The sequence below is a fragment of the Lepidochelys olivacea genome, assembly GCF_965140295.1.
Source record: "Lepidochelys olivacea isolate rLepOli2 genome assembly, chromosome: 11".
NCBI lineage: Eukaryota > Metazoa > Chordata > Testudines > Cheloniidae > Lepidochelys > Lepidochelys olivacea.
The window spans coordinates 1,364,047-1,384,290 of record NC_140421.1 but is presented as its reverse complement, the minus strand read 5'-3'; the positions used below and the strand labels follow the sequence as shown (position 1 = coordinate 1,384,290).

Sequence of the window (20,244 nt, the reverse complement as noted above, 5' to 3'; positions counted from 1 at the left end):
GCCCGGTTTTTCCCCAGGGTGCAGTACCTTGACCCCAGTACCCTGAGCAAGCCCCCAATGGCCCTTGAGTGCCCCCCGGGGCTCTGAACCCGGGCTCTGGCTCAGGGTGGCTCGGCTGGTGCCCCCGTGGTCACTCAGAGCTGTTCACGGCCCGTGAGGTTTGCGGTGAACCACCCTGGGGCGGGCACGGTGCCAGGGTGACAGAACACGCCGGACACGGTAGGGAGGGCACGAGATTTTCTTTGCTTTACCAGGTAATAAAATGTAACCCTTGGTGCCCAGCCTGGGGGGTGAGTCGGCAGGCGGGAAACCAGCGCCGCAGGAGTAGCCCCCGCGGCACGTGGCCGCAACACACCCCGCACCGGGCAATAAAGGGCAAGCCAAAGCCGCAGGCAGTGAACGCTGTGTCTCCATTCTGCGGGGCACGGGGGGCCCTCGGCTCGTCCTGCTGCAGGCAGCTGGCAAGGGCGCCTGCCGGGCCCCAGGGGCAGCACTTGGGGTCTTCCACTGGTGGGGGGACAGACTCTGCCCGCTGGGGGCTGGCCCAGCTGTGGGGGGCCATGATGAGGTTCTGGGCAGCCCTGCCCCAGCCAGTACCTGCTATTTCACCAGGAGCAACGCTGCCCCCCGCCTCTGCGGCTGCAAGGGGCCCCCAGGCCCTGCCCTCTGCACAGCTGGGCCAGGGTGAGCCCTCTGGGGCCCAGGAGACACTGGGGGGGCGCGTTAGGGAGTCAGCAGCTTGGCCCCAGTCCCGGGGCTGGCGGTCCGGTTGAGCAGGGGCCGGTCCAGGAACAGCAGGAAGGGCCTGGGGGGGGCCCCCTCCAGCTCCAGCAGGGTGATGTTGTTGGGGGCCGAAGCGTGCAGCAGGGAGCCGGGCACGAAGAGCGTCTGCTGGGGCCCCTGTGCCGGCCAGTACCGGCCCAGGTTGAAGCCATTTATCCAGAGCTGGCCCTGGAGGGGCAGAGAGAGGACCTGAGTGTGTGTGTGGGGGGGGGGCATTCTCAGCCTGGCACACTGCCGCCCCCGCACCCTGCCTGCCCACTGCCTCCACCCTACACACCCACCCGGTGCCCTCTCCCCTGACCACCCCCCCAAGCAGTGGGCAGAGGGGAGTGAGCAGCTGTTCCATCGCAGCCAGGCCCCAAGCCGGCCCCCTGCCTCCAGCCGGCTCCCCTGCCCCCAGCTCTCCCTCTGCCTCGGTACCTTGCTCCAGCCTGGGAACTTCACGAAGGTGTCCCAGGCGATGCCAGGGGTCTGGAAGGTCCCCGTATAGAGAGCCGGCCGCAGCGTGGCCCTGCTCCCCTCAGCCTGGGGGGTGGGCAGGGGCCAGCCCCGCGCCACGGCCGCGTCCACGTCCAGGGGGTAAATCAGCCAGTCGCTGAGCAGAGCCGAGTCCAGGGAGAGATTCCGGAGCAGGCCCTGCCAACACGGGGACGGGAGACCGGTGGGGAGGAGCAACGTCCCGGGCACTGACGGCTCCGCCCGCGGGCTCCCCACACAGGGCGAACCCTGCTCCTTCCGCCTGGGGAGGCTGCCCAGCCCCTCCCCTATGTCCGCAGGGACAGCAGGCATTGAGGGTGCCCGGCCCAGCGGGCACCTGGCAGCAGCGCGCCCACCTCCCGCCCCTCACCTTGAAGTCGCTGGTGTTCACACCAAAGTTGATCCTGCCCATGTTCTCCACCAGCAGGTCCAGCGTGGCACCAGCCTGGCCCGTGAGGTTCAGTGTTGTCTGCCCGTCGCGCTCCAGCCTCCCCTGGTACTCCTGGCGCCAGGCAGGCATGGGGAACTCGGTCAGCGCCAGCCTCCCCTCCCCAGAGGCCCCTTGGTGCCAGGCCTTCCAGGTCCGGTCTGGGCGCTCCCACTCCCTGCACACACCGGGACAGGCAAGCGACCAGATGGACTCTCCCCAGCGGGGGGCAGGCGGAACCAGCTCCCAGGTCTCCCTCCCATATGGATACCCCGGCGGGGTGAACGCCAAAGCAAACCCCCCACAGATCCGCCCCCACAGCAGAGACGGGGACCAGGGCAAAGGCCCACAGACAAGCAAGCGCCGCAGAAGTGCCCAGAAGCAGGGACCCCTGCACTGTCTCCAGCACTGCCAGCCCCTCTGCCCCATGGGCACTAACCCCCCTTCTGCTGCAGAGAGAGGGGCTGGGCATCGCCCCACAGAGCTCAGGGCCCCGGAGTGGGCCAGTACGCACCCCGTCGAGCAGCACGTAGGCGCGGTCGCAGACGCTGTTGGGAGGGGAGCTCAGAGGGGCTGGATCCCAGACGTCCCGGGGCAGGCGAGTCCGGTAGAGGACGAAGCCGTGAGCCTGCAGCAGAGTGGAAGGTGAGAGCCCCGTGGGAGCAGGGGGCCGAGGCGCTGCCCATGGGAAACCCTCCCCAGGGCCTCCTGGCTGCAGCAGGCCCAGCTCCTTCCTTCCCAGGTAGAGCCTTGGCAGAGGCGAGGAGTCTGGCGCCAGGACCCCGTGCCCACCCCTGCCCCCTCACCTGCTTCACGGCCTCGAAGGTGAGGGGGAACCGGCTCCGGATGGGCCCGCTGGGGCACAGCACGTCCAGCAGCTCCAGCACCTCGCCCTGCTGCAAGAGAGGAGAGAGGCTGGGTGGGTGGCCGGCCGCCTCCTGGGGCCGGGCGGGGGGAGCTCCCAGGGCAGCCACTCACCTTCCGCAGGGGCACGGAGCCGTAGGCGTACTTGGGGGTGGCGGGCGGCATCGGACCCTCAGGCAGGGGCTGGAACTGAACAGCAAACCCCCATTAGGAGCCGGCCAGGCTGGGTCAGGGGCACGGTGCCCCCTCCTGATGCCATGGAAGTGGGGCAGGGGACCGGAGCCATCAACCCAGGGGGCGCGCCGGGGGCGCCCCTCTCCCTCCGCCCTGCGAGCCGCCCTCGCCCCCAGCTGTCCCCGCGGAGAGCAGGGCGTTACGGTGTGGGCAGGACAGAGCCCTGCCCCAGACACAGGCAGCCGCACCGGCTTTGTGCTGTGCCCGGGGCTGGTTCCCCGCCGGCCCGCTGGGCTCGGTACCTTGCTGATGACCGTCCGGATGGCAAACAGCTTCTCGGTGGGGTCGCCGGCCTCCGAGAGCGGCGCATCGTAGTCGTAGCTGGTGGTGACTGGCTTGTATTGGCCCTTGTAGTCGGCACCTGGCCAAGGCAGGTGCAGTGAGCCACAGCTGGGCCCCAACGGTGCCCCTTCCTGGGCCCTGCCGTGCCCCCCACTGGCTCGGAGCCTGGCAAGCCGAGGGAGACAGGGGCAAGGGCCAGGGGCCGCTGATGGGAACGGGGCCTGGCCCGTGGCACGGAAACCACACGGACTGTGGCCTGGCACGTTACTGGAGGATGAGGGCCAGTGCTGGCATGGGCTACAGGGCAGAGAAGGGGCTCGCTGCACCAGGCCCCAGTAGGATGGGCCAATGCCTAGGTACCACAGCCCTGCAGGGACCCGCCAGGCAGCCGCTGTGACGAAGCGGGACTGTTCTTAATATTTCCTCTGAATACGGTGGGGTGCCTCAGTTTCCCCTATGCATTTCTTACGTCTCTAGGGGTGGGATAAGGGGGTGTCATTGTTGCAGAGCAAAGGGCCAGGGTCCATAAATGGCCGACACTCTGTGTCCTGGCCACTGATGCCCTGGGCCCTTCCCCCTGCAAGGTGAGAGCTAAAGGGCTGGAGAACAAAGGAATCCGGTGACCTCCTGGCCAGGGACAGGGACAAAGCCCAGAGGAGGAGGGGCTGGAGGGGGTTTTCAGTTTGGGGCTGGCTGGGACATGGAGTGAAGGGCAGACGGGGTTGTCTGGCTCACTGCCCCCCAAAACGGACCCAGCTGAGGGGTCCTGTTCTCTGCAGCTACAAGCTCTGTGTTAGACCATGTTCCTGTCGTCTAATAAACCTTCTGTTTTACTGGCTGGCTGAGAGTCCCGTCTGATTGTGGAGTTGGGGGGCAGGACCCTCTGGCTTCCCCAGGACCCCGCCTGGGCGGACTCGCTGTGGGAAGCGCACGGAGGGGCAGAGGAGGCTGAATGCTCCGAGGTCGGACCCAGGAAGGTGGAGCCGGGTGAGCTGTGTGTCCTGCAGACAGGCTGCTCACAGAAAGGAGACTTCCCCAGAGTCCTGCCTGGCTTCATAGGGAGCAGTTCCAGAGCATGGCCCGGGGATGCCGGGACAGCCCCCCCAGCCCTGTGCCCTCCCTGGCTCCTCTGCTCCCCAGGGGCGGGGGCGGGGGCGGGGGGGACTCACCGCTCCAGTAGCCGAAGTTGGTGCCTCCCTGGAACATGTACCTACGTGATAACCCAGAGGGGGCCATCAGCGCCCAGCGTGGCCCCAGCAGCCCCCAGCAGCTAGCCCAGACAGGCCTGAGGGCTGGGCAGCCACCCTCCCTTCAGCTACCCCCCATCACCTCCCTCCTTCCTGACCCCCCAGTTCCCAAAGAGGGACCCAGCCCCACCATGGGCTGGAAATCACCAAATGCAGCCAGCCGTGTAAACCGGCTACTGCCCAAGGGAAAGGGCCAGAGCCCCTGGGGAGCATGGGACAGAGAGAGACCCCGGGAGGGGGGACAGGGACCGAGAGAGACCCGGGGGGAGGGGAGGCAGGAAGGAGAGGGCAGGTTGCATTGACCCAGGGCTGCACTGGGGCCTCCTGCCTGGAGCAGGGAAGGGGAAGCCCCTGGGGCCCTTTGCTACCAGTCCCCATGCAGGGAGTGCAGCGTGGCCCAGAATCGTGCCAGGGCCACGGCACCGACCTGCATGGCAGGGCTGGCACCTGGCTCAGCCCAGGGACCCCTGGGTGCTGGGGGTGGCGCGGAGACGGGGAACCAGGGACAAAGGAACTGGCCGCACGGGGCTCCCTGGGGCAGGGCCAGCCGCACCCCACTGCCGAGGGCGGCTCCTGCGGGGCTGGCCAGACCCTAGCAGAGGATGGCCCTGGCCCTCCAGCACGGCAGCACCAATCCCTCTCCCTCCCGCACGACACAGCCCTGGGGCCGGACCCGGCAGAACCTCCCCAGGCAGCCTGGGGCAGAGGAACCCCCGGGCCTTGGGGGCCTGGCGCCCGCTGGGATCCAGCAGCAGGCGCCCCATGGCCAGGGGTTCCTCTGCCCCGCCCAGGCCACCCCCCCGGCCCGGCCCCCCCCGCGGCCGGACAGTCACATGTTGACGTTGGCTCCCAGCTGCAGCATGTCCTGGAGACCCTGAGCCACCTGCGCGGGGCTGCTGCTGGCATGCGGCTCTCCCCAGTAGTCCAGCCAGCCCGTGTAGTACTCCGAGTTCACCTGGGGCAGACGGGCCGTTACCCACAGCCCCGGCAGCCAGCCAGGGCCCCCCAAGCCCCCAGCTCCCAGCAGCCACCAGAGGGAGTCGCTCCAGGCACCGGGCAGCCCCCCCACTCCCCGCCCCCCAGCACTGAGCCTGCAGGAGTCGCTTCTGAGACAAGGGAGTCCAGAGCCCCCTGCCCAGGCCCCCTGTGCCCCACAGAGCCCCCCCATGCCCCAGAGCGACATCCCCCAGAGCCCTTCTGAGCACAGAGCTCCTGCCACAACCAACCCCCAACTCCTACAACCCACAAAGGCCGAGGCAGCACCCGCCCCCCATGCCCACGGGGCCCACTCTCACCAGAGGTCCCTTGGGTTCATAGAGTCGCTGAGGGGCAAACGCGGCTGTGACATTGGGGCCTGGGGGACAGAAGGGGGCAGGTCAGTGCAGGGCTCTAGGCCCCCATCGGGCTTGTCTGCCAGCCCCCCTCCCTTATATCCCCCCCGTCATCTTGCCCCACATCCGAGCCAGCTCCCCCCGCCGTCCTGCCCCCATCCGAGCCAGCTCCCCCTGCTGTCCTGCCCCCCATCTGAACCAGCTCCCCCCGCCGTCCTGCCCCCATCCGAGCCAGCTCCCCCTGCCGTCCTGCCCCCCATCTGAACCAGCTCCTCCTGTTGTCCTGCCCCCCATCTGAACCAGCTCCCCCCACCGTCCTGCCCCCATCCGAGCCAGCTCCCCCTGCTGTCCTGCCCCCCATCTGAACCAGCTCCCCCTGCCATCCTGCCCCGTCTGAGCCAGCTCCCCCCGCCGTCCTGCCCCCCATCTGAACCAGCTCCCCCTGCCGTCCTGCCCCGTCTGAGCCAGCTCCCCCCGCCGTCCTGCCCCAATCCGAGCCAGCTCCCCCTGCCGTCCTGCCCCCCATCTGAACCAGCTCCTCCTGTTGTTCTGCCCCCCATCTGAACCAGCTCCCCCCGCCGTCCTGCCCCCATCCGAGCCAGCTCCCTCTGCCGTCCTGCCCCCCATCTGAACCAGCTCCCCCTGCAGTCCTGCCCCGTCTGAGCCAGCTCCCCCCGCCGTCCTGCCCCCATCCGAACCAGCTCCCCCCGCCGTCCTGCCCCCCATCCGAACCAGCTCCACCCGCCGTCCTGCTCCCCATCCGAGCCAGCTCCCCCCGCCGGCCTGCCCCGTCTGAGCCAGCTCCCCGCACTGTCCTGCCCCCCATCCGAACCAGCCCCCCCCGCCGTCCTGCCCCCCATCCGAGCCAGCTCCCCCTGCCATCCTGCCCCCGTCTGAGGCAGCCCCTCCACTGTCCTGCCCCCCGTCCAAGCCAGTCCCCCACCGTCCTGCCCCCACCCCCGCCCAGGGGCACCTGGCCCGAAGTCCACGGTGGCGTAGAGCCCCTGCAGGGTGCCGCAGCGCAGCTCGGGGGCGCTGTTGCCGTCGGTGGTGAAGAGCAGCACGTCGGGCCCCAGCCGGGCGCGGAAGGCGGCCAGTAGGTGACGCAGGTAGTCGTAGTCGCAGGCGGAGTAGCTCCCATATTCGTTCTCCACCTGCGGGGCCGGGCAGCCGTGAGGGGGGGGGCGCTGCGGGACCCTGGCCTCCCCCCACTCCCCCCCCGCTGTGCCTGCTGTCAGAAAGGGTCGCTACCTACCTGGCAGAGTGACCCCCCCAGAGCAACACGAGAGAAAGGGAACAAAGAAAAGGGACCAGGAGGGGTGGGGGCTAGTTGAGGAGCCCACCCTCCTTGCTAAATGGGTAGTGGGACAAGGCCTGTGCCCATGGGCAGGGGCAGTTCAGCGAGGAAAGCAGGATCAGGCCCAGACAAGCAGGCAGGCAACAGATAAAGAGATTGGAAAACAGGTTAGGAGCCCTGAGGGGCATAGTGGCAGGAGTAAGGGAAGGAGTAAGTCAGTCCAGGCATGGGGATTTCAGATCCCTGGGACAATACTTGGAATGGTGAAATCTGAGTTGATGAAGGTGTCATTTTGGGAGATAAACAAGTGATGTAAGGACAGAGAGTGAGAAGTTAACTATGCAGAGGCTGGAGGGAACGGAACAGCTGAAAGATGGGGAAGTGTTACAGAAAGAGAATTCTTGGTTTCTTTGCAGCGATTCTGAAGGAAAAATGGGCCCTTTTCCAAAGAAATGTCTGTAAATAATCCAGGCACAGAGACAATCTGATTTAAATAATTGGACTATCGACAATTTAGTCAAATTCGCTAAAAGAAGAAGGGGTTTCTATTGGAATTTACCTGCCCCCAAGTGTATAAGAGGCGGCACAGCTGTGTGAGAATTAAAGCAGTGTAAGGGCTGCTAAGGAAAAAACGACTGTAGGTACATATCGGGGGGGGGGGGTAAATATATTGTGTAAACGTGTATTTTACAACATTCCTGGTTTGTAAAACCCTGTTTTGTAGGTTTAAGACGAATTGGCTTTTTGTTTGTTTCTTTGTTTGTTTTAAGTAATACCACTAAAAATCCATTTGAATCTTTCACTCAAAGCTGCAAAACTGAGGGAGGCTTTTTGCCAGACACAGGTAACTAGTGGTGTTTGGCTTTGGTAGTTAGCATTTAACCCTTAAGATACCCCAGTGCTTTATAAAGTTCAATATTTTTTTATAGACCAAAGTCGGGGCTGTAGTAAGGGGCAGCCAGAACCGGGAGAAGGGAGAGAGATTCTAACTTTTTCTTGTTAACGAACAGACGGTGCCCTCTGGAGTGACAGCAGAGGTGAGGTGCACAAAGAAACAACGTCGGGAACACTGATCAGGTGGCTCTGCGTAATCAGACTGTCACTGTGATAAGCGCACATGAAAACTCTCTGAGCTCAAAAGAAACAGTTACACTGTATGTAAAAACTGGTATGGCTAACGTTATAGAAGTTAAACTAGGGAAGGAAGGTTTCAGAGTAGCAGCCGTGTTAGTCTGTGTTCGCAAAAAGAAAAGGAGGACTCGTGGCACCTTAGAGACGAACCAATTTATTTGAGCATGAGCTTTCGTGAGCTACAGCTCACTGAAGGTGCATTTTCCCCAGGTCATGTGCAGTGTCTATTGTAGAACGGGTAAAAGAAATACAAACAAAACATGCTACTTAATTAAAATCCTATTAGGGCTCCAAAAGGAGCCACAGTAGGTTGTTGTGATAAATGAAGGGGGGGGGTAGTTTCCTTTTATGGACACCCAGCCACCCAGTTAGCTAAAAAAGTCCCTCTTGGTGGCTGTTCTCTGCTTGCTTTACCTGTAAAGTATTAACAAAGTTCCCCAGGTAAAGGAAAAGGAGTGAGCACCGGACCAAAAGAGCCAATGGGAGGGCTAGAACTTTTTAAAATGGGGTGGGGGGGAAACTTCTCTTGGTTTGTGTGTTGTGTCTCTCCGGGAAAGAGGGTAACAGAGGGCAGCAGGAATGCTGTGTAAGGCTTGAACCAGGTATAAATATGCATCTTCCATACCTAGAAGAAATTATTGGACAGGGCATGTTTAAATAGCCGCAATTAGGTTTTTTTTAGTTTATTTTGGCTTGTGGATCTCCTCTGGGCTAACCCCAGAAGCCTTAGTTTGCTTGTAACCTTTAAGCTGAACCCCCAAGAAAGCTATTTTGGGTGCTTAATTTTTGTAATTGTTTCTTTTAAGTTCTAGCAAAAAGCCTAAGTTCCAGATGCATTTTTTTCCTTTTGGTTTCTAATAAAATTTACCTTTTTAAGAACAGTGTTGGATTTTTGGTGTCCTAAGAGGTTTCATGCTTTGTGTGTATAAAAGATCTTCTACACTTTCCACAGTATGCATCCGATGAAGTGAGCTGTAGCTCACGAAAGCTCATGCTCAAATAAATTGGTTAGTCTCTAAGGTGCCACAAGTCCTCCTTTTCTTTTTGCGAATACAGACTAACACGGCTGCTACTCTGAAACCTGTCAGTATGCTGTTTGAGTAGCTGATAGCCACAGCTAATTTCCTTTGTTTTCTTTCTCAGCTCTTCCCTGGAGGGGGGTGAAAGAGCTTGAGGGTACCCCACAGGGAGGAATTCCCAAGTGCTCCTTCCTGGGTTCAAAGGGTTTTTTTTGCATTTGGGTGGTGGCAGCATTTACCAAGCCAAGGCCAGAGAGAAGCTGTAACCTTGGGAGTTAATACAAGCCTGGAGCGGCCAGTATTAATTTTTAGAATCCTTGCAGGCCCCCACCTTCTGCACTCGAAGTGCCAGAGGGGGGAATCAGCCTTGACAGTTGTGTTTTCTTTTTCAGATCACTGTGTGTCTTTTGGAAGCAGGAGTTGAAAGTGGAAAGTAATCAAAACTCTGGTGGAAGTTAACTGTGTCTCTTTTAAGACAGAGTCTCTGAGCTGCTGATGGCTTTGGAGCCAAAAGCAAGCCAGAAAGCGTCTGTGTTGATGCAAATTACCTAACTGATAGAGGAAGGAGAGAGCTGCCCATAAATGGCAGCACAAAGGAGCCACAGATAAAGGACATACCTGGTCAGCAAACAAACTACCTGAAACCAAAAGGCTCAAATTATGACCCTTTGGAAAGGAAGGAAGGAAGGAAAAAGGAGTCAAGCCCAAGAATAAGGACAGGTTACCCTAAGTAGAATGTTTTATGTGCGTGTGTGTATATGCACAGTGCTGAAATCTATAGACAGATCAAAAGGGGTCTGCTGACATGCATGATCCCCCTACCGTGTAATTCACCTAAATCCCAAGGATATAATTCAATTAAAGCCTATGCAAAGATTCAAGAGGACATTGAACGCACTGGCCTCACTGACAAATTGTCTAAGTAAGAGGCATAACAAGATATGGTTAAATGCCCACTTGTAATACATTCGATGCAAATGTTATTGTTAATATTAAACACTGGGATAAATGTAATGTTAACGAGTAACCCTGTAACGATGTATATGATTTTTTGGGGAAAAAACTTTTAAGTCTGCTAGAAATGGTAATTGGAAACACACCTCGTGGTTTTTTTAAAAAAAAAAAGGAAGAAAAAAGCATTATGATAATGATGCTTCTCAGCTATGACCTGGGAATAAACTTAATGCTTAGCACAGCAAAAAAGCAACCTAACAAAAATCGATTACAAACTTGGTTTGCTGTATGGAAAGGGAAACTGAGGTATACCACCTCATGAATGTAATGACTGAACAGTGAGATAATTCACCCTAAACCCTTAAAAGGTAGACGCCATTAAATCCTGGCCTGCCTATAGAACAAAACCAAAGGAAAGAATGTGGGGTAATTCCTCTGTTTTGCCTGCAATCCGCAAGGAGATTTGTAAAAGGAAGAGATATTTTAAGCCATAATCTGCCGCCCCCAGAGGGGGTAGAAAAATGCTCTTTGTCTTTCAGAACTTCAGGGAAAGCTGCTACCCGCTGAAGAGCAGCCCAGAATACCGCGGATCCACTGCCACGGCAGATAGCGTGTTTTGTGCTTTATATTTTGTGTTGTGTTGTTGTTTGTCTTGTGCTACCGTTGCTGTGTGTTGCGTTTTGTTTTGTTTTGTTTTAACTACTGCATTAGGCAGAACAGGATTAATGAGGATTTGAACTGTATTCACAGAAACCAATAGTGCAGAATGGCAGAGGTCAAAGGCAGAGGCGAACAGGGAAACATCCCCAGGTGGTAAAGGCACGTTTAAAGGCAGAACGTGCCTCAGACACAAGGTTTATCTGTTGGTGGGAATGGAAGGATGGACATAAAACATTTTAAGCTCAAAGTGAAATTACCAAGGGAAAGGAAAGTATGTGAAACCACTGGTTACCAGGGGCACGTGAACCCCCAGTGTGGGGAGGCGAATCCCCAGCCCCGCCCCTTCCACACCCTGCCAGAGCCCCACCCCCCACACCGCGGCTACTGGCCCAGTCCCATGACGAGCCCCCCAACCCCAAAGGAGCGCCAGGAGGGAGAGCGGCTTGTGGCCCCAGCCCCCCTTGCCCTGGAGTGCGGGGGGCTCAAGGAGCCAGAGAACTGGAGCCCAGGGAGCGGTCACGGCAAGCGGTGGGGTCATGCCCGGCTGTTTTGGGAGGCTGAGCCTCCCCTAGCCTATGCGACCCGCCGCCCCTGAAAATCAGTAATAATCAGCATGCCTTAATCAACTTCCAGCACGCAAGCCCAGCTGAATGCACCTGGGTGTTGTATAAAGTTGGAAGGAAGGGAAGGAAGGCCATTGCCACACCTTCCCTGATTACTATACGGGGCAGTACGGTAAAGGTAGAACTGCCCCAACATTTCCTCAGTGTGAACCACTGAAGGTTACTGGATTTGCCTGGCAGCCAGGAGGGGTGGGTAGCCTAGGCTCCCAAGGGGTGTACTGGAAACTGCTTTGGGTGGAACTGGATTAGGAGTTGAGTACTGGGTGCTGCTCACATAGAGGGATGGGGCAACAATGATTTTCTAAAATACTGCCAGTGTGGCAACAGCGAGGTGAAAAGGATTCGTTCTTGTTGGCAGGGACTTTGGACTCAGTACAAGGAAACGTGTCCTGAGCATTCGCCTGTACGCGGGCCCAGGAAATAAGGCAGCACTTGGTCATTCAAATAATCTGGGAAGGCATGTGAGGAAATTTGCCTTTGGAAATAAAAACTGTTGTGGGAAAACGTTACAGAAGGGGAGAGACAATTAACGGCATGATGGAAATTGGTGAACTTTACCCTAAATAAAGATCAAAGGGTTCTATGAGCATATCTAGTAACTCTACACCCTCTTGCTACTGGTATATATCCAGTGGTACCTGTGGGAACCCGGCGAGCAAAAAAATCACCATCCCTGGGCATATAAAGAAACCCAAGAGTGGAAAACCATTGACATGTTTCAGCAGGTAGCCCATGAAAATTTGGGGTGTGTGTGTGAGGATCAAAATTTACAAGAAAGAGATGGACGTGTCTATGTTAAAGACAAAGGAACCCAAGCTGTATGTCTGAGATATTCACCGAACAAAAGCCAGCTGTTGTATAGGCAGGAAGGGGATGTGTTTGTGTTAGAAGTCATTGTCCAATGGCAGGAGTAGACAATAATGAATTGTATTTTATGACTTATTTAGTTAAGAGAAGTTTTTGCAACATTACAAAGGTTAAAAGTTATGACTGTGAACACTACGTATCAGTAAGGACTGTGAACTACTTTGAAGTTTAAACCACAATTGTATCACTTTCAGCTACCTGCAGGGGGGTTCCAAAGAGGATGGAGCTCGGCTGTTCTCAGTGGTGGCAGATGACAGAACGAGGAGCAATGGTCTCAAGTTGCAGTGGGGGAGGTCTAGGTTGGATATTAGGAAACACTATTTCACCAGGAGGGTGGTGAAGAAATCTGATGAGGTTCAATAAGGATAAGTGCAGAGTCCTGCACTTAGGATGGAAGAACCCAATGCACAGCTACAGACTAGGGACCGAATGGCTAGGCAGCAGTTCTGCGGAAAAGGACCTAGGGGTGACAGTGGACGAGAAGCTGGATATGAGTCAACAGTGTGCCCTTGTTGCCAAGAAGGCCAATGGCATTTTGGGATGTATAAGTAGGGGCATAGCGAGCAGATCGAGGGACGTGATCGTCCCCCTCTATTCGACATTGGTGAGGCCTCATCTGGAGTACTGTGTCCAGTTTTGGGCCCCACACTACAAGAAGGATGTGGATAAATTGGAGAGAGTCCAGCGAAGGGCAACAAAAATGATTAGGGGACTGGAACACATGACTTATGAGGAGAGGCTGAGGGAACTGGGATTGTTTAGTCTGCAGAAGAGAAGAATGAGGGGGCATTTGATAGCTGCTTTCAACTACCTGAGAGGTGGTTCCAGAGAGGATGGTTCTAGACTATTCTCAGTGGTGGAAGAGGACAGGACAAGGAGTAATGGTCTCAAGTTGCAGTGGGGGAGGTTTAGGTTGGATATTAGGAAAAACTTTTTCACTAGGAGGGTGGTGAAACACTGGAATGCGTTGCCTAGGGAGGTGGTGGAATCTCCTCCCTTAGAGGTTTTTAAGGCCTGGCTTGACAAAGCCCTGGCTGGGATGATTTATTTGGGGTTGGTCCTGCTTTGAGCAGGGGGTTGGACTAGATATCTCAAGAGGTCCCTTCCAACCCTGATATTCTACGATTCACCCCATTGTGGTGATCATTGGAATCCAATTGGCTTTATTAGTGAGCACAGTGGCTTTGGCTTGCTGGAGGAGGAGAACGGTTGGAAGAACACGGGAGGCTGGCCTGCAGTGTCAGACTCGTGGGATAGTAACGGCAGCTTTGGTAAAAGCGTCATTAAGGAAGGGACTGTAAGGCCTCAGGCCTTTTCCTGTAGCCATGTTGTGAGGCCTGAGGCCTTTGTCTGCAGCCATGTTAGGAGAGCAGCAGCCGTTCGCTGAGAAGCAGGAAGTCACATCCTCACATTCCAACTAATGACATTAAAACAATGTAATATCGGGCTGATAAGAAGGAGACCCCATCCAAATAGCATGCACCCTCACCGGATAAAGAAACAGATCTCAAGCTGGTTAAAGACAACGTAGTTTCATAGTGTCCTGTCTGGCAAGAAATCACTTCTCAATAGTTGGGGTTGCGAAATCCTCATGTCTTGTTTTATCTGCATGGTCCCCACTTCCCTATTGTTTCTGTCTGTTACATAGTTAATTTTGCTAGGTGTAAATTAATTAAGGTGGTGGGGTAGGACTGGTTAGAGAATTTTGTTACAATGTTAGGCTTGGTTAGTAAAATGATTGGTGAAGGTACAGCTAAGCGAGATGCAAGTTTCACTATATAAACTGATGTCCAAAAGGAATTCTTGGGAACCAACTCCAGGACAGAGCCCCAGAGCTGCCAGACACCAACACGCTGCCAATGACACCGGGCAGAAACTGGAGTCCCCCAGACGGACCTGATCCTGACGGGCCATCAAGAAAAGTTCCTCTGTCTTACTGGGAGTGGTGGGGGTTGTATGTGTAGCATGCACGTTCTGTTTTGGTGACTGTTAATGAATAGAGGTCAAGAGGCTATTACTGTGTGAGGCTCTTTCACTGGTAAAAGACTCCGTAAACCCACAAAAGATTAAGCCCTGAGTCCACAGGGAATGGGTGTTTGCTCTGAGCCTGGAGTAGAAGTGGAGCCATGAAGGGGTAAAGTTAGGTGCCTTTTGCCGGGAGCCCTAGGAACTGGGAAAGGGTTGGAGTGCTAAAATCAACTGGGTTACACCTTGAGCCCTAGGAACTAGGTAGAGGTGGGATGTCCTAGAGAGTGCAAGTAACAGAATTTTGTGCGGGTAACAACTGGGGCAGGGGGCTCTGTGGGGGACAGGAGTGATGGGAAGAGGGCTCCAGGGCAATGGGGGTTGCAGGGGTAGGAGACTCTAGTGGGAGGGTTATAGGGGCAGGGAGCTCCAGGGGGACAGCACAGAGGGCTCTGGGTTGCTGGGATAGGCTTGGAAAGAAGCAGTGAGCCAGGGAAGGGACCCTGAGCCCCGCACCCCACCCCACCTGGATGCTGATGATGTTCCCTCCATTCTGGTACAACCGGGGCTTGATCCTGGGCAGCAGGACGTCCAGCCAGGAATCCACGGCCTGCAGGTAATCTGGGAGCAGAGACAGCAGCTGGGCTCAGCCCCCGTCTCGGACTGCACTGGCAGGTGCAGGTTCGTGTGAGAGCCAGAAGCCCACTGTGGTTTGTGGGGAGGGCACAGGGCGCTGGCAGAGCCTGCCAGCCTTTCCTGGCGCGCCCAGGGGTGAGAGGCTGACCCCCGTCTCCAGCGGGCGGCGGGGAGGGAGGGGGAAGAGAAGGAGCCCAGCTGCTCTGCATTCGGGTCTCCAAGGATGGGGAGAAGCCTAGCAGGTAAACGCAAGAGCCCCACAGCGTCCTGGCACCAACTAAGTGGCCCTGCGTGGCTGAGGGCAGGAGCCCGGTGGGCTGGTCCTCGAGGGATGCCCCTTACCTGGGTCAGAGGAGCGAAGGACAATGTCTGGTTTCCACAGCAGCCAGGCAGGGAGGCCACCCTAGAGAAACAGCCCGGAGGAGAAAGAGACTCGTAAGTCCCCAGACACATGGCGGTTCTGGGCCAAGTGGAAGGCGCAGGAAGGTCTCATTGGCCTGCGTCACAGACCCACCACAAAGGGGTCAGAATTCACGGGCGGCAGCAGAGCTAGGAGGGGGCTGTGGGTCGGGAGTGAGGGGCACCAGCGGAGGTGTGGGGGGGAGCCCAGGGCAGGGAATAGCAGAGCCGTGTGTGGGGTGCTCGTGAGCACACAGATGGAAGGGGTCGCTCGGATGTTCCCGGCTCCAGCTGCCCCGTCTGGCATCCACGCCGCGTATTCTCTGCTCCCAGACATTTGCTGGTGGGCGCATGCGGGTCTCCGAGGTGCCTCTGTGATGAGCTTCCCCACATTGGCCTGAATTCAGCTCAAGCAGGGATCTGAGCCGGACAGGGGTGGGGCGCTGGGGGCTGGGCCGGATGCGGGGGAAGAGGGGGCTGGGCCGGACCGGGGTGGGGCGCTGGGGGCTGGGCCGGATGCGGGGGCAGAGGGGGCTGGGCCGGACCGGGGTGGGGCGCTGGGGGCTGGGCCGGATGCGGGGGCAGAGGGGGCTGGGCCGGACCGGGGTGGGGCGCTGGGGGCTGGGCCGGATGCGGGGGAGCAGGGGGCTGGGCCGGACCGGGGTGGGGCGCTGGGGGCTGGGCCAGATGCGGGGGAGGAGGGGTCTGGGCCGGACCGGGGTGGGGCGCTGGGGGCTGGGCCGGATGCGGGGGCAGAGGGGGCTGGGCCGGACCGGGGTGGGGCGCTGGGGGCTGGGCCGGATGCAGGGGAGGAGGGGGCTGGGCCGGGGTGGGGCGCTGGGGGCTGGGCCGGATGCAGGGGAGGAGGGGTCTGGGCCGGACCGGGGTGGGGCGCTGGGGGCTGGGCCGGATGCAGGGGAGGAGGGGTCTGGGCCGGACTGGGGTGGGGCGCTGGGGGCTGGGCCGGATGCGGGGGCAGAGGGGGCTGGGCCGGACGGGGTGGGGCGCTGGGGGCTGGGCCGGATGCAGGGGAGGAGGGGTCTGGGCCGGACCGGGGTGGGGCGCTGGGGGCTGGGCCGGATGCGGGGGCAGAGGGGGCTGGGCCGGACGGGGTGGGGCGTTGGGGGCTGGGCCGGATGCGGGGGAGGAGGGGGCTGGGCCGGACCGGGGTGGGGCGCTGGGGGCTGGGCAGGATGCGGGGGAGGAGGGGGCTGGGCCGGACCGGGGTGGGGCGCTGGGGGCTGGGCAGGATGCGGGGGAGGAGGGGGCTGGGCCGGACCGGGGTGGGGCGCTGGGGGCTGGGCCGGATGCGGGGGAGGAGGGGGCTGGGCCGGGGTGGGGCGCTGGGGGCTGGGCCGGGAACACAGGGGCTGGGGTCAGACTCAGGGCAGAGCAGCCCCTGCCCAGCCCTCACCATCTCCCACTCGGCGCAGATGTAGGGCCCGGGCCGCAGGATCACCAGGAGGCCCAGCTCTGCCGTCAGGTCCAGGAAGCTTCCCAGGTCTCGGTCCCCAGAGAAGTCATAGACCCCGGGCAGTGGCTCGTGGTAATTCCAGGGGACGTAGCTGGGGAAGAGAGACAGGATCAGTGAGGGGAGCGGCCGCTGGGGTCTGCTCGCCCTCGGGGTCGGGGGCACAGCTGCCGGGGTCTGTACTCCCTGGGGGGGGCTCGGCCCGTGGCGGAAGGCCGAGCACCCCAGCACGGCAGGGAGATCCCTAACGACAGGTGTGGGTCCCGGGCGCGGCACAGGACCGAGGGCCCTGACCCAGTTATCGGTGCATTAACTCTTCGGACGCCAGAGGGCCGACTGGCCGCGCTGGGGGGGGACAAGTGTCTCCTGTGAGCCGACCTGGCCACCGTCACCAGCCGCCGGGGCCATGGCTGCTCCGCCGGAGGCTGCAGGGGTGGGGCTGGGATCAGAGCCCCAGGCTCGGGGACCGGAGATCACTTCGGCCCCACACGAGGCTCTGGTTTTGGGGCAGGAACCGGGGACCCCAGGGCGAGAGCCGTGACCTGGAGAGCCCGTGGGCGGGCGAGCGGCCCTGGCAGGACCGGCCCTGGGGGCAGCCCGCCCCGGGGGAGCCCCGTGGGAGCACACGGGTCACCTACACCTGCACGGCGTTGAGGCCGCTCATGTACATCTTCCGGAGCCGGTCGCGCCAGGCGGGGCGCGGGACGCGGGCGTAGTGGACGCTGCCCGAGACGTAGCGGAAGGGGGCGCCGTCCTTGCGGAAGCAGTCGTGGGTGTAATCCACCTGGAAGGAGCGGGCACCGGCATAGGCCTGGCCCCACGGGGGCTGTGAGCACACGCTGCCCTACCCGGGGTGCTGGCCTCACCCTGGGGGGCAGGATCGAAGGGAAGCTGGGGGGCGCCCTGGGGGGCAGGGTCAAAGGGAAGCTGGGGGGTGCCCTGGGGGAGGATCGAAGGGAAGCTGGGGGGCGCCCTGGGGGGGCAGGGTCGAAGGAAAGCTGGGGGGCGCCCTGGGGGGGCAGGGTCGAAGGGAAGCTGGGGGCGCCCTGGGGGGGCAGGGTCGAAGGGAAGCTGGGGGGCGCCCGGGGGGGCAGGGTCGAAGGGAAGCTGGGGGGCGCCCCGGGGGGGCAGGGTCGAAGGGAAGCTGGGGGGCGCCCCGGGGGGGCGGATCGAAGGGAAGCTGGGGGGCGCCCCGGGGGGCAGGGTCAAAGGGAAGCTGGGGGGTGCCCTGGGGGAGGATCGAAGGGAAGCTGGGGGGCGCCCTAGGGGGGCAGGGTCGAAGGGAAGCTGGGGGGCGCCCTGGGGGGCAGGGTCGAAGGGAAGCTGGGGGCGCCCTGGGGGGGCAGGGTCGAAGGGAAGCTGGGGGGCGCCCTGGGGGGGCAGGGTCGAAGGGAAGCTGGGGGCGCCCCGGGGGGGCGGATCGAAGGGAAGCTGGGGGGCGCCCCGGGGGGGCGGATCGAAGGGAAGCTGGGGGGCGCCCCGGGGGGGCGGGTCGAAGGGAAGCTGGGGGGCGCCCCGGGGGAGAGGGTCGAAGGGAAGCTGGGGGGCGCCCCGGGGGAGAGGGTCGAAGGGAAGCTGGGGGGCGCCCCGGGGGGGAGGATCGAAGGGAAGCTGGGGGGCGCCCCGGGGGGGTGGATCGAAGGGAAGCTGGGGGCACCTCCTGCTGCCCCATGGCTGGGGGGTCAAGGCAGGGACGAGCCGGGGTGGGGGGGCTGCTCTCCGCGACGCCCGGCAGGTCAGCCTGGGGGGCAGGGTCGAAGGGAAGCTGGGGGGCGCCCCGGGGGGGCGGATCGAAGGGAAGCTGGGGGGCGCCCCGGGGGGGCAGGGTCGAAGGGAAGCTGGGGGGCGCCCCGGGGGGGCAGGGTCGAAGGGAAGCTGGGGGGCGCCCCGGGGGAGAGGGTCGAAGGGAAGCTGGGGGGCGCCCCGGGGGAGAGGGTCGAAGGGAAGCTGGGGGGCGCCCCGGGGGGGAGGGTCGAAGGGAAGCTGGGGGGCGCCCCGGGGGGGAGGGTCGAAGGGAAGCTGGGGGGCGCCCCGGGGGAGAGGGTCGAAGGGAAGCTGGGGGGCGCCCCGGGGGAGAGGATCGAAGGGAAGCTGGGGGGCGCCCCGGGGGGGAGGATCGAAGGGAAGCTGGGGGGCAGGGTCGAAGGGAAGCTGGGGGGCGCCCCGGGGGGGCGGATCGAAGGGAAGCTGGGGGGCGCCCCGGGGGGGCAGGGTCGAAGGGAAGCTGGGGGGCGCCCCGGGGGGGCAGGGTCGAAGGGAAGCTGGGGGGCGCCCCGGGGGGGAGGATCGAAGGGAAGCTGGGGGGCGCCCCGGGGGGGAGGATCGAAGGGAAGCTGGGGGGCGCCCCGGGGGAGAGGATCGAAGGGAAGCTGGGGGGCGCCCCGGGGGGGAGGATCGAAGGGAAGCTGGGGGGCGCAGCCAGGTGCCAGAGCAGGGCGACGGCCACGGGATTTACCCAGCACTGGCCATGGGCCACCCCACGCCCCGCTCGGTGGCACCCGGGCCGCTGCCGCCCCCGGCTCGGGCGGGTTGGGGGCCGGAGTGGAGGGGGCGCGGAGGGCTCCGAGTCCCGGAGCCCCCAAGGGGGGCGGGGAGACAGACCCAGGCTCGGGTCGCAGGATTTTTAGCTGCTCTGTCAAAGGGGATCCAGCGCCCCCCGGGCTCCCGGCCCGGCCCGGCTCGGCTCGGCCCGGCCCGGCCCGGCTCGGCCCGACTCACCTCCAGCGGCAGGAGCGCCGCGGCCAGCAGCAGGAGTCGGCGCCCGGGCCCCATGCTCACAGCCCCCCGCAGCTGGGAAGGAAGCAGGAGCCGTCACATGACCGGCCTCGGCCCCTCCCGGCCCTAGACAGGCCCCTTCCCAGGGACACCAGCCCCACGGGGGGGGGCAAAGGGATTCCCCTCCCCCGAGCTCCCCCCCGGGCTCTGTGCAGCGCCCCAGCCCCAGCATCGCACCCCCACGAGCCTGGACCCCACAGCAGCCCCCCCCCCCCGTGCCAGCCAGGCCCAGCGCCCCGACTCTCAGCCTGGCCAGACCCTGGCCCCCTGGCAGGGGCCGGCTGTGTCTTGCGGACCCCACGTTTCGCCTCACTGAGAAACGACTTGCTGACAAAACCAGACACGAGGACCCCAGTGCCCCGGCCCCGCTCTCGGTGCCCCGGGGCAAGGAATCGACTGGAAGCGGGCCATGGTCCTCCCGTGGCCGGGGGTCCGTCCTACCCAGAGCCCTGCGACCCGGTCGCTGGCGGCAGGAAGGGTCCGTTTGCACCGACTTCGCTAGGGCTTGTCTGGAGCCTGCCGTGAAACTCGGCAAATCCCCAGCGGGGTTGGTGTCCCCCCAGAACAGACCCGTTGGTGTCCCCACCGTGCACCCCGGGCTGAGAGCCACTGGGCGAGAGGCCTCCCCGGGGGCAGCCCCTGGCCGCTCCTTGTCCTCGCACCGCACCAGAGCCAGGCCGCTGGGCTCAGCCGGGCGCTCGTACCCGCAGCCGGGGCAGTCACTGAGCAGCTGGGGCCGTGCCCTGCGCGTGCGGACGGAGCCGGGCTCGGCCCAGGCACCGCTGGAGTTCTGCCGCCAGCG

At 61.8% G+C, this 20,244-nt stretch overlaps 1 protein-coding gene across 4 annotated transcripts; it reads right to left on the bottom strand.

Annotated features, from left to right (window-relative positions):
• Positions 1–223: 223 nt before the first annotated feature.
• On the bottom strand, positions 224–19,520 carry GLB1L (galactosidase beta 1 like). Of its 4 annotated transcripts, none has more exons than XM_084643695.1 (16): positions 19,386–19,520; positions 17,306–17,478; positions 16,611–16,761; positions 15,140–15,200; positions 14,688–14,782; positions 6,619–6,799; positions 5,610–5,668; positions 5,148–5,269; positions 4,237–4,277; positions 3,028–3,146; positions 2,666–2,740; positions 2,494–2,583; positions 2,202–2,315; positions 1,631–1,762; positions 1,204–1,419; positions 224–951 (listed from the first exon to the last, which is right to left on the bottom strand). In XM_084643695.1, the coding sequence occupies exons 1-16, from the start codon at positions 19,437–19,439 to the stop codon at positions 724–726; spliced, it is 1,911 nt and encodes a 636-aa protein (XP_084499821.1). In that variant the 5' UTR covers positions 19,440–19,520; the 3' UTR covers positions 224–723. The 4 variants fall into 4 exon arrangements, with proteins under 4 accessions (XP_084499821.1, XP_084499822.1, XP_084499824.1 ...); XM_084643696.1 differs by having other exon boundaries at positions 17,306–17,451; positions 19,386–19,499; XM_084643698.1 differs by lacking the exon at positions 17,306–17,478 and having other exon boundaries at positions 19,386–19,513.
• Positions 19,521–20,244: the final 724 nt, after the last annotated feature.

Bases quoted from the DNA above. Each gene is read 5' to 3' on its own strand.
- GLB1L (XM_084643695.1), bottom strand. From the start codon at position 19,439: ATGGGGCCCGGGCGCCGACTCCTGCTGCTGGCCGCGGCGCTCCTGCCG. The intron at 5,270-5,609 runs GTGAGAGTGGGC...CGTCTGCCCCAG, and splicing joins ATGAACCCAAGGGACCTCTG to GTGAACTCGGAGTACTACAC. The intron at 2,741-3,027 runs GTACCGAGCCCA...TTTGCTGTTCAG, and splicing joins TCCGGACGGTCATCAGCAAG to TTCCAGCCCCTGCCTGAGGG.